We start from the raw sequence: 13,874 nt of genomic DNA, 5'->3' as shown, positions 1-13,874 counted from the left end.
GCTTGGCGCACCATGGCTCCTACTTGGTGCATGAGCACCAACTTCCTAGATCAACAAGTTAACTTGCTTGGATAACAATTTAACTTGCTTGGGCATATTACCTTGCTCAATATTGATATTGTTTGATAAAATAGCTAATAACAAACTTTATCTTGGATGAATTTTCATTAGTTATCAATCTACACAATTTATTTTCTACAAACCTAGTTAAAATGATTGGATATTTATCCCATTTTTATTTTTATCGGGTTAAATCATGCAAGGCTCATGTTCAAGGGGTTTTTTTCATTGTCATCAATTATTTTTTCTACTATAACATGCATATTTAAGATAATGGTATGTTGTAATATTTTTTTTATTGCATACAGAAGGTATTTAAGTTAAGAATGTGATATTTGTTATATAATAATATATTATTGAGAGAATCTCAATAAGTTTGATTATATCTGAAATATTAATTGTAATATCATAAACAAAAATGATATTAATTATTATTTTTTATTAAACACAATCTTAAATATAATTTGAGTGTTATAAGAGAAATTAGTTTGTAAATAATAAAAGCTTAAAGTAAAATTATTAAGAACATTTTTAGTCATTTTTTTATAAGTGGGTATCCACTTACTTCAATTGAACTGCGAGACTGGCTTTTATTATTATAATAATATAATATAATCACATGACACCCAAATTATCTTGTCATTATTTAATAATTGGGGGGAACAAAAAACACCAACTATCCTGAACTTTGCATGAACTGAGATTGTAGTCATAAATTTCAAATGTATTGTAAAAAGTTTTTACAAACCGTCACAACAAAATTATTTTATTCTCATTATAACTATCTAAAAAGTTACATATGATTAGTTAATAATGTCGTGCATGGAAAATAGACTCGTAAAATATGGGGGAAAATAAAAAACACCCACTATCCTGAACTTTACCTATACTCATAATTTCTTTTAATCATATTTCAAAATATCTATTATATAAGGAGGGATCCATTTACATCCAAGTTAAGTTATACTAATAACACTTAATTTTATTCATTGATTTTCTTAAATCTAATTGACCAAATGGATGAAAATTAAAAAAATATAAAATTCATTTTTTCTCTCTCATCACTTATTTCCCCACTCACTTGGACCGTTGGATTTAAGAAAATCAGTTAATGAGATTGAATGTAAGTAGTATAACTTAACTTGTAAACAAATCCACGCTCCTATTACATATCTAATATTGTTTCTAAAGATTAAATCTTGAATTCATATAAATATATTTTATGTTACTCACCTGACAATATATTTTCAAACAACTCCTCACCAAGCTGACCTATCAAACAAATTAAGCCAACATGAAGCTAAGCAAGTTAACTTATTGGTTAAGCAATCAGATTCTTCACCAAATGCAGAACAAATTCAGCAAAGTCTGGTAAGATCTAAAGTTAATATCTCAACCATTTCTAACTCAAATTATGTTCATTGCAGCCTTGATCAAAACAGAGCAGATGAGAATGAATGGAGCAAGGAATTGCACTTAGACTCAAAACAATGCACCAGAAGCTTGGATCAGAGCAGAAGCTGTTCAATCCAATTCAACAAGGTGTTATGCGTGAACCAGACCAAGGATATTCACAAAGGCATTGTGGATTTTAGTGATCATGATTGTCAGGACTACAATTTTCATTACAGCCTTATTCAGGTCAAGTGCACCTTGCTTGGACAAGCCTATTTCATGCCTTTGGGCTCCTCTAGTCTATGCAACATTAATTGTTTAAGTCATAAGCTCAGAGATCCTAAGATCATTGTGTGTAATGCTCATAATTCAAAGTCTAGCTATCTTTTCTTATGGTTTAAGCATATTAAGCATGTGTTAAATATGTTTGTCAACTTAGTTGGTTAAGTAGTTTGTTAAAGCCTTTCTGTTTTGGCTTTAGGTAGTTTTAGTTTTCTGCTTGTTATATATGGTTGAAACTTTCCCATTGTAAAGTTAAGTTTTTCATTCATTCAATAATAAAATATCAAGGTGCATTCTTTTTAAGTTCTTGCATTTCTTTTTTGGGTTTTCATACTCTTCTTTGTTTCTTGTTGATCATCAAAAGAAGTTCTTATTTCTTTGATGACCCACAAAATTGAAAATGCTTAAAAGTGATAGTAAGGTAGTGGTATATTTCATACCTTAAAGTTGGAAGAGAAGGAGGGTAGAGATTAAAAATGGGATGAGAAAATTGAGTGTAGTAGAAATATTTTATGCATATCTATTACATATCTAACCTTGTTTGTAAATTATATAATCATGAGATTAAATCTTGAATTCATATAAATATATATCATATTACTCACCTGACAAAATATTCTGAAACAATTAATCTACCAAGCTAACCCACAAAATTGAATATGCTAACAAATGATAGCAAGACAATGGTATCTTTGACACATTAAATTTGGAAGAGAAGGAAGAAGTTGATGTATGATATTGAACTAGCCGTTTTCATCATCGCCAAATCGTTACCATGAATTTTTTTCATGCATTCATTTAGGGTGATTGAAAATGCTTAAAAATGATAGCAAGACAATGATATCTTTCACACCTTAAATTGAAATATAGAAATTATGTCTATTAAATTACCTAAACACCCATAAGATATGTTTTGCATTTATATAGTAGTATAGAATAGACATAATCACATGACATAAAATTTTAAAATAATTATAGACTTTGAGGGTAAATGTTAGTTAATAATTAAAATATAAATGTAAATAATTAAATAAAATTAAGAATAAATGAAAAAATTATATTTTTAAATTTATTGAATTTAACAGAATTCCTCTATTTCCATAGAGGAGAATGTAAAATTTATTACAACAACTCAATTTTTAGGACTAGAAATATAATATGAATACTTTGTTAAGATGAATAAAACCTTAATTTAATAGAAAAATATTAGCAAAGTAATTTAGGTGTAGAAAAATATTTGTACAAAAGCATCGAAAAATAATTATTAATTTCTTCTTAATAGAAATAATAAATGAGTATTTATTTAAGAATATAATATCTATCAATTGTTTACATTATGTTTATTTAATAGAATCAGTAATTAATTAAATATAAATAATAAATGATGTAATAATATTTTCCCCTTTTATTTAATCAGATTGATGAGTGTGGATTGCTGAATGTGCAGGGTTTAGGATCTACCGATACAGCTCACAGTACTGCATCTCGTCTCCTCTGAGACTCAATCCATCACTACCATCCAATCAGCTTCCAAGGTTCATCCCTTCTTATCTTATTCTATTATCTTCATCATAATTCACGCTTCCATATTTTCCTTCTCCATTTTCATACCCCGTTTCTGTAATCTGATTATTATTTTACATCTCTCCAATTTACAGTCTCATGGCTTCAAATTCCCAAAAGGACTCTCCTGTTGGTATGTTCCCAATTTGTTTGATTATGGATACCTTTCTTAAAAATATGCAATTTCTTTTTTATATTTTCAAGGCCTGTGCATCTAATACACAAAAAATTCTGATTATTCCTTAACATGTGCCCTTAATGAATCCTTACAATTTTTTTGTGGTTAATGCGATAAAACTAAGTCGTGGTTATCTATAATATAGGTGCTCATCATTTGTTGTCTTTGACTACTATTCCTTGTAGAAGTAGTATGAGCCATTATTTAAAGGTCCTATTCGGTTCTGTTTGTTAGTGCTTTCTTTATTTGATTTACTCCTAATTTGTTTTCTACTTTTCTCCCTATAAATCATACAAGTAATTATGGCATATTGGCTTTCGATTCTTGAATTTTATAGTGCCTTAGCTTCACACATGTTTATATTTTCTTAGATGACAAAGTTGGTACGGCTGAGAATAAAAATGTAAAGGGTGAAAAATCCTCTGCAGATCCGTCGACAGAACAAAGAGCTGCTTCTGCAACTGCTGCTGGGTTTACACCCAATCCTTTTGATTTTTCAGCAATGTCTGGTCTGCTCAATGTATATCATCTAATCTCCATCTTTTATGTATCACTTCTGCTGTATTTATTGATAATTAGGCTTAGTTAATGATGCTGAATATGTTTTCATGGTCTTTGTGAGCATATTCTGCTTACACAGAATATTGTTTGTCTACATGTGTGTATTTTTCTAAGTCTTGGTGGTGCACTGAATATGGAGTGGAGCATATAGTTTGACAATGATGCCAGTATTTCCGAGGAATAAAATTCTTAATTGTTCTAGAGATCTTCACTGTTGGCAATGAGCACTCAATACAGTTGTACCTGCCTTCTCTTTTGGTGCTTTCCAGAGCATGAGTAGAGGAGTGAGCCTTTATTGGTTGTTGCCAATGTGGATAAAGATTGTGGTAGATAGTCTAATAGCTGCTATCTTATTGATCTTCGTAAAACTGTCAATAATTGAAATCTACTAGAAATTTTAAATAAGGGCACAGGAGGAGAATGGGGGCATTGAGGTATTTGGAGAGAGAAGTGAGAGTGACAGTCCCAAGTCCCTCCAATACTAGGGGATTCAGTGTAAACATTCATTGTTCTCTATCTCGGTATCACTCTACTGTCTCAGAGGCTTGTTAAATCAATGATATTCTAATATTTTCTGCATTTCCGATTCAGCTCTATCAGAATGCTGTTAGTTAGAAATCAGACCTTGATTTTTATTGCTGCTGATGTTGTTGTTGTTGAGGCCTTCTAATGCCTTGAATGTGAAATGCATAGGATCCAAGTATCAAGGAATTGGCTGAACAGATAGCAAAAGATCCTTCATTCAACCAGATGGCTGAACAGCTTCAGAAAACTTTTCAGGGTGCAACACCTGATAGTATCCCTAACTTTGATAATCAGCAATATATGCAAACCATGCAACAGGTTATGCAGAATCCCGATTTTATGACCATGGCTGAGCGCCTTGGCAATGCATTGGTGCAGGTATTTATAAAATTTTCCCTTTCTACTTCTTGTTACATGAGATTTTGACTGTTTGATGAAATGTATGTGCTCTCTATCCCAGGATCCATCTATGTCTGCCATGCTTGAAAGTTTTACTAATCCATCAAATAAAGAGCAGATTGAAGAGAGAATGGCACGCATCAAGGAAGATCCATCATTGAAACATATTTTAGAAGAGATAGAGACCGGTGGTCCTTCTGCTATGATGAGGTTTTAATGGCTGCAACATTTTTTTAAACTATCTTTTACAGTTTTGACATTTCTAGATTTCCATCATAATATACGTTGTATTAAACTAGGTAGTCAATTACAGATAGCGTCCGGCCCCAAAAGCAATTTAGTGAGATGGTCGCTACAGCTAATGGGAAAAAATACAAGTAATTTATTCCCTACACATATAAATACACAAAATTACTAAAATACACCAAATTAAAGAAGTGAGTATGTGCAGTAGGGAAAGAGAGTGTTGCAGGAAGACTGGAAGAGAGCATTGCAGCAGGCATCAACAGGGAGGGATTAATGCTGCATGGATGGATTAATGATATTTCTGTAAGCACAAAGAGAAAAAGGGAAAAGATTTCTGTTACTAGCTCACTGGTGCAGCTACACGTTTTCACATGTGTTTTGAAAGAGGGAAAGAAGTAGAAGAGTATTTTGTCAAAAAACCTTAAAAAACCAATACCAGTAATTAAAAAATAAGGGCAAAAAGACATTTCTCATTTAAAATTAGGTTTTACTTACCATCAACCTGAAGCAGGTTCTGGACTGAAAAAATGGAGCGCGATTCGACCGGCGACAGCCGTGACGGCAAACTGCACCACTATCAGCCGTTTCATCGCTGGGAGGGGCTGACAACCTGCGTGACGCCGCCATCGCACTGTTTCCACATGTGGTTGACTAAATATAAAATGGTTGCTTAAAATTTCTTTTTATACAGATATTGGAATGATGAGGAGGTTTTGGGCAAGTTGGGACAAGCCATGGGCGTTGCAAATTCTGGTGATGCAGCTGCTTCTGCCGTAAACTCTGTGCCAGATGAAACAGATGATGTGGGAAATGAAGATGAATCAATTGTTCATCATACTGCTAGTACTGGTGATGTAGAGGTATGGCGTAGCTCTTTTTGTGCACATGCGTATGCTTTTAAAGCTTTCTTCCTTTTGAAGAAGTCATGAATATTTAGGTTGTGGTTGAAGTTATTGAGATGAAAAAGAGAAAGTGGAAATTTATTGTTATGCTTCCACAGTGAACTTGTTTAGGTAGAAGGTACAGATCTAGAACATGTGAATTAAGTTGAGTTCATAGTGAATTTGATGAAATGAAACCAGGCCTTAGTGTATTGGTTTCTCTAACAATTGGAATTGGGACTCTTGGAGTCTGACTTAATTGTCTAACAACTCCAACAACAAAGGTTATGTCAAGTGTAGATACAGCCATGTAAACAAATTTTCCAATTAGCCTTTCATCGTTGAGCTCGGTTGTCAGTTACCAAACCACTCAACTTCATCTTTCAGAAACTTCCCATTGGGATCCTTTGGAGTCTCTACCGGTTTAGCTTCTAGAGTACCTTTTCCGCTAACAAATTAATTCCATATTTCCTTTTAAGGAAGATAAAATGCTTACTTTGATCTGGCCACTTTTTTACCTCAAAATCATCTGATTTTAATTTTTACCAAGGTCCTTTATATAATTAGACAATGGTGCTGATGTTAAATTTTCAGAGGACCTTTAAGTACGAGAATGCTTCCCTGCATCTCTGGTGTCTTCCTTCCTTATACAACTCTTGTCTGTTCAAGGTCCAAATCTTCTTGGAATTTCCAGTTTTTTGTTAATTTAAACTAGTGAGATCTCTGAGCTGGAATTACTTTTGGGCCTCATTATCTTTGTTCCTTTGTCTTCTGATTCGTGGGAAAATATTTGGTCGCTTGATGCTTTTAGGGTGTTTTCATGCATTTTCTTTATCCAATTTCTAACTCATTCGTTAACTGGAAACATCTTCCCATATCCTGCTTTGGAGGTCTAAGGATGCCTCTAAGATCATGTCTTTTATTTGGAAAGTGGAGGTTAATAGAATAAATACTGCTGCATGTTTGCTAGCCACAATTTTCTCTTCCCCTTAATGTGTTTTTTGTGTGGTACCTGTTTAAAATCTGATGCATTCTCAATATAACAACCAGAAAAAGTAGGAAAAGACATCAAATATGGAGATACTGTATTCTAGAATTCAGAACAGAATAGGAAGATAAAGATGAAGACCCCCATTGGGTCCTCCTCCCCAGAGCTGAGGCTCTCCCAACCAATGGATAAAAACCGTCCTGTCCAAGCAGAAAACAGCAAAAACCAATCTGAATTCCTACTCTCCTCTATCCCTCAAAACATAATCATTGTGGCCTATTAATTATTTGGTTGAAATTACATCTTCACCCCTTCCCTCCTTGTTCACATTTTTGTTCCAAATGCCTCTTGGACATCTCCTGCACTCTCAAACTTGTGAGCTCATTATTGTTTAGGTATCTGACTTGCTCCTCACTTGTGCCAGAGGTTTAAGGTCTCTATCAAAATCTTTTCCTCGTCTTTTCATGCACTATTATGTTTTTAGGGGGTTTCCTTAATTGATATGCAAAGGAATTGGGTAGTTTTTCTCAATCTCAATTGATGTTTTCTCTTTATCTTTGTTATTTTTTTCCCAATTATCACTGAGAAATCCTTATTCTTCAAACCCTCCTACTTTTCTTCTCTTCCCCTGAATGAATTTCTTTAAAATGAAGTTTTTCACATATAAGATTTTGGAGTGAAAGAAGCTAAGTACAAACTTTGGAAATCATTCATTGAATCTGGATGCTTTAAACCTTTCAGTTAGTGACAAGAATGAGGAATCACTATTCAAACTAAAGTAGCAAAATCATTTAATATGGCTTTTGTATGCTACATACAGGGGTTTGTGTGCCCTATACAAGGGGTTGTATGCTTCATGTTCTTGTTATCTTTTTCAACAAATAGAAAGGATTTAGAGATCAATATTTTTTCATTGGGCGTGATTTATGACAAAGCGTTATGGGCTCGATTGATCCATGCAGCTGACTCCATCTAATGAGAGTAAGACTTGGTTGCTATTGTTGTCATTTCTCATTTGTCAAGTATTGGTTTCATTGTTAACTAGTTCTGCTCTTGTTAAATTCAGCCATTACCTTTATTGTTTCTGGTATAAAGGGTGACTCAGTGCACGAGCCGTCCATTTAGTGGGGTTCGGGGATGGTAGATGTACATAGCCTTACCCCACAAGTGGAGAGGATGTTTCCAGGATTTTAACCCTAGACCTCATGGTCACTAAGCAACAACCTTACTGTTGCGTCAATCTTACCCTCTTTATTGTTTCTGGATATGATTTGAGAGAACATTTGCGAGCTAAAATTTCATATCTATCCATTAGGGTTTGAAAAATGCATTAGCCTCTGGTTCTGACAAGGATGAAGAAGATTCAGAGGGAAGAACAGCTTTGCATTTTTCCTGTGGATATGGAGAGGTATGTTATTATTCTGGATAAATTTCTTCTCTTCTGTCTTTGGTGAAAATCATTGTTCATTGCAAGAAAGAATATTCTTTTAATCAGACATTTATAGTCATGTACAGCATGCTTGTCTGTGTCAAACGTTCAACACACTTCAGTATAGCACAATGGTTATCATCATGCTTCATAGTCTATCATCTGTGCATTTTAAAAAATTATTATATGTCTATAATTTGAAAATTAGACGTATTAATAACTAAGGATTTAAAAGATTATTATTGAGGCAAGGGGTGGGGATATGGAGGTAGCAGTGGCAATGCTATTGGGGTAACATTGTTGCTAGCAATGGTGAAGGTGGAGGTAGCAATTACACTTGTGGTCTTAGGGGTGGTGGCAGCGGTGAGTGGCTACAAAGGCCATGGTAGTGGAGAGTGAAATTGTCTCTCCGGCCACATGTCCCTTCTAGGATGAGCAAGAAAAAAAAGGAAAAGCTCATCAATTAGAAATTTAGGATTTTAGGTAGGCTATTTCTATGCGTGGCCAAGCAAGTGTGCTTGTTATTATTCCAGGTGAAGTGCGCACAAGTTCTCCTTGAGGCTGGTGCCAAAGTGGATGCTTTGGACAAGAATAAAAACACAGCTCTTCATTATGCTGCTGGTTATGGCAGGAAGGAATGTGTGGCTCTTCTCCTTGAAAATGGTGCTGCAGTGTAAGTAGTCATTTCAGATTCTGCTTTGAAATTGTTATCATGTTCATGCAAATGCTTCTTAACCCATTATGATTTGTGCTTAATTATTGGATTTAATCTATTTGCTTTGGTTTTTGCTCAATTGCAGTACTCTGCAGAATTTGGATGGGAAAACTCCTATAGATGTTGCCAAGCTAAACAATCAACATGATGTACTTAAGCTGCTTGAAAAAGATGCTTTCCTGTAGTTGTCAAGTCATGATGGTATGGTTTTAACAAGAAAAGTGGGAAATCTGAGGGGAAAAGAGGTTTAATGGTGTTCTGATTTGTGAACTATTTTTTTTGAGTGTTGTATGTTTTATTACAATATTATTTTGATTGATACACTGCATGATTTTAGAGATGAAGTGACAATGATTTCATTGCATGCCCCAATGTTTGAGTAAGGGCGACATTTAAATCTCTATTATTTTTGGTCTTACTATGAATAGGAAAATAAAAGAAAAACTGTCCAAGGGTTGGAGATTTTGAAATAATAAAGGGTGGCTTAATGCATGAGGCTCCCACCTAGCGGGGGTCTGGAGATTAGATTTTGATCTAATAAAATGGAAGTTTAGTTTTGGAGGGTCTTAAGTGGGGGTATGAGGAGGGTGGATGTATGTGGTTTTATGATAGGGGTCCGGGTAGTAATAGACCCCCTATTACTCAGGTGTATACCAGGAGGAATAAAAGAGTAACTAACTAGCTATAAATAGTAGTTAGGAAGTGTAATAACACACTTTTGGAGATTTTGGAAATTGGACTGATTTAGGAATCAGTTAGGCGGTTACTGTTTCGTTCTTGCTTTCTTCAATCTTGTATACACAGTTTCTGGAATTAATACTCATTTTCCGATCAAGATCACATTGATCTTGTTTCGATTTCTTCTTCAATTTCTACTTCAATCTTTAATTCTGAACCAGTGTTTATCATTTTATCTCACAAGTGGAGAGATTGTTTTTAGTTTATCTCTCTTGATGAAGTAGTTTCTTCATATATTTTGATTTCGAGTTCGTTTTGAAAATTTCTTCCAACTATTTCTGCAACATCATAAAAATACATTTCTTTTCCTTTTAACCATTAGATTCATCAAGTACAACATGAATATATTCTTAAATAGTAGATGTGGTAAAATTATTCACAATCCACAATCTATCCAAATCCATTCAAATTAAATCTATCCATTAGAGTTAATTTAAATAGATATAATTCAATGGATAGTATTGATAGTGATCTAGAAGTTTTTGCAACTCAATCTTGTAAGATGGAATTATCAAAGATTTGACCTTTTCAAACTTTGTCTGTAACTCACTATAGGCTCGGGAAACAAAAAAAAGATGTGTATAGCGAGATATCCAACAACAAAAAGAAGGAAAATGATTGAATAAAGGAACTCTCTAACATTTAGGAATCCTAGATGTGTTGATATCAATGGTGATTCATTATTTCGATGAATAATTTCTTCAGACAAAAGAAGATTATATAAACACTTACTTAAAATCTCACTTATCAGATTCTATTGTGTTAGGATTCAAACCCAAATGAAGTTCTGACCATCTATTAAAGAAAAAAGAACGATTTACTATGTATCAATGGAATCTCATCATCCATTCATAACAAATTGATATGATATATTCAAATTATAACATGCACAATAAAAACTTTCTTATTGAGACTAGAACTCACAAGGAAGAAAATAGATTTATGAAGGAAATAAAATATACAGTATTTACAGACAAAAGTATTCGGTAATTGGTGGAAAATGAATATATTTCTAATGTTGAATCAAGATCAACTAGGACAAGAATAAAGCATTGGGTCGAACTCCTCTTTAGTGTCAAGATAATAGCTTTGAATAGTTAGACTCTCGATAAAGGGTAGAAGAATGCGACATATTATGGGACATAAAATGCATTACAGATGTATGATCATTTCGCTTCAACCAGGTTATTCTATTCCACCTCTTAGAAAGAAAAGAACTTAAATCAAAATACTTAATAGCATGATGATACATTTATACAAAACTTCTACCCCAAGCACACGCAATGGAGCGACAGTCAAGTGAAATCCAATCCACAATAAAATTTGATATATGGACAACATCGTTATGGTAAAGGTTGTAATGCCAAAGGAATCATTACTGCAACGCATAGAAGGGAAGGTCATAATCGTCTATACCATAAAATCAATTTTCAGTAGAATGAAAATGACATATATGGTAGAATCATAACCATAGAATACGTCCCTAATCGAAATGCATACATTTGTCTCTTACACTATGGGGATGATGAGAAAAGATATATTTTACACCCCAGAGGGGCTATCATTAGAGATATCATTGTTTCTGGTACATAAGTTCCTATAAAAATGAGAAATGCCCTATCTTTGAGTGTGGTTTGAACCATTGATTTACGTAATTCATTATATACTTCTTATGAATGTCAACTAAGTATCGTAAGTAAATTGCTTCTAGTTGTTCAATCATTTGATAACCAAAGTTATTCTGTGATATATGATCACTATGAGACTCAATAGAATTTGATCAATCCTTTTTTCTGTCGTTTAGGTAGACAAATGAACCAAGAATTCTCTTTCTTTATCATCAATCAAATCACTATTCGAGACCCATAATTCTATTTTATCATCAATCCAATCATCATTCACATTTTTTCCTTTTCTTATCAAGGAATAAACCGCTTTACTTGTATGACTTAGATGTCTCGTATTTCTCGAAAAAACGATTCGATTGATGGGATTTGGTATGATACTTATGAGATCGATGAGATTCCAATATTTCTTCTTAGTACGTATTGACTTGACCCCACAAGCGGGACCACCACCCCATAACATATTGTCACCAGAAGTAGAACCTCGTATTTCTTCTAGAGAATCTCGTAATTGTTATAGAGTAACTAGAAAGAAATTCTTTAACCCAAAAGCATTCAGTTCAAATGTAGGATATCCATGAGTATTCATTCCATCCAAAAAACAAAAATTCAAAAATGACATTGTTTGCTTTTCAATTTCATTTAACCAAGCAAATCTATCAATGATTTCCACTTTCACTTGTAATATTTTATTAAATTGATATCGATTATAGGACATGTGTATGTAGTTAATATTAAAAGTTTATTATTCAGTACATAACATGTATAAGTGTGAGACAAATTATATGCATTGACAATGTATGAGTTTTACACACTGTCACTGCATCATTCATCATTTATATTTAATCACCATTGACTCTTCTCAAAAAAGTAATTGAAATGAATGGTGGATAATGCAATGATTATATATAAATCTTTCTCAGTAGCAGTGCATAAATATTACACTCTATAAATATTTGTTAAAAAAACTTTACACACGGAACGTTAAACATCAAATGCTTGTAGAATATTGCAAAAAAATAATTTTTTTATTAAAGTTCGAAAAATCACTTTTTAAAAAAATTGATTTATAAAAGTGTTTTTTTAAAAGTTGATTTTAATTTTTGTTTGTTGAGATAATAGTTTTTAAAATAATGATTTTGTTCAATAGTGTTTTTAGTTCCAATTAAAAAATCAAATAAATTGGATATCCATATATGCAAATCCATGAAAATGGAATCATGGATGAATTGGATAGACCGAAATTCATCCATTAAATTTGGATAGTTTAAATAAATTTATATGGATTGATGTATGACTTTTCATCCATCTATTAGCATCCAAATCCAAATTCGTTCATTAGCATCCAAATCCAAATTCATTCATTAGCATCCAAATCCATCCATTTGCTCCCCCTATTTAATAGTTATAATTCTTTTGTTGTAAAACATATATGCTTAATGAATAACCTAGAATTTATCTTTAATGGATTTGGCATCAAATTTGCTCAAAATCTCCTTTTCATTATTTAGTACAAAATACAAATAACCAAATACATGAAAATATGCAATGTCAAATTTTCTGCCTTTCTAAAGCTTATATGTGGAGTTTTCTTGAGAATAAGTTTTATAAGAATCCAACTCATCATATGGCTAGCAATGTAACCACATCCAAACAAAATTAATGAGGGAGATTAGAGTAATTAAGCATGTTTCTAGTTAATTCTTCTAGAGATATATTTTTCTTTATATAACTCCATTTTGTTAATGATTTTAGAACTCACCACCATGATCACTCCTAATAGATGCAATGTGAAGGTTCTTTTCATTTTTGATAATCTTAGCAAGCTTTTGAAGGATTTACATGCATGACTTTTATGAGAGAGAAACGACATTCATGTAAATATAGAGAAATCATCAATAATAGCCAAGACATAGTAATTGCCACTAAAACTTATAACTTAAGATTGTACAAACAAGTCCATATGAAGCAATTATAATGATATTATTGGGGATACCAATTTAATGCATGGAAGAGAATTTCTAGTTTGTTTGAACTTTTGATGTGCATCACAAATTCTATCCAATTGAAATTTTATTTTTGGTAAGTCAATTGCTAAGTCTTTTGAAATAAATTTATTAAGATGATTAACATTTAAATGAGCAATCTTCGTAAGATGTCAAATAAATACACATACAAAGAGGTAATATCTTTTAAATCAACCATATAGATATTATTAACTCTATGAATTATAAATTTAATTTTATTATTCATGTTTCTCTTAATCATACAAAGATTGGACACAAAAAT

The 13,874-nt window shown here is 32.6% G+C and overlaps 1 protein-coding gene across 1 annotated transcript; it reads left to right on the top strand.

Annotated features, from left to right (window-relative positions):
* LOC109335608 (ankyrin repeat domain-containing protein 2B-like) lies at positions 3,181 to 9,666 on the top strand. Its single transcript, XM_019571758.1, has 9 exons — positions 3,181 to 3,272; positions 3,396 to 3,433; positions 3,850 to 3,998; positions 4,733 to 4,942; positions 5,025 to 5,173; positions 5,901 to 6,069; positions 8,394 to 8,486; positions 9,041 to 9,180; positions 9,308 to 9,666. The coding sequence occupies exons 2-9, from the start codon at positions 3,400 to 3,402 to the stop codon at positions 9,405 to 9,407; spliced, it is 1,044 nt and encodes a 347-aa protein (XP_019427303.1). The 5' UTR covers positions 3,181 to 3,272; positions 3,396 to 3,399; the 3' UTR covers positions 9,408 to 9,666.

Source organism: Lupinus angustifolius, chromosome LG02, assembly GCF_001865875.1.
Source record: "Lupinus angustifolius cultivar Tanjil chromosome LG02, LupAngTanjil_v1.0, whole genome shotgun sequence".
NCBI lineage: Eukaryota > Viridiplantae > Streptophyta > Magnoliopsida > Fabales > Fabaceae > Lupinus > Lupinus angustifolius.
The sequence above is the reverse complement of the archived record's forward strand: the minus strand, read 5'-3'. Positions and strand labels throughout refer to the sequence as shown.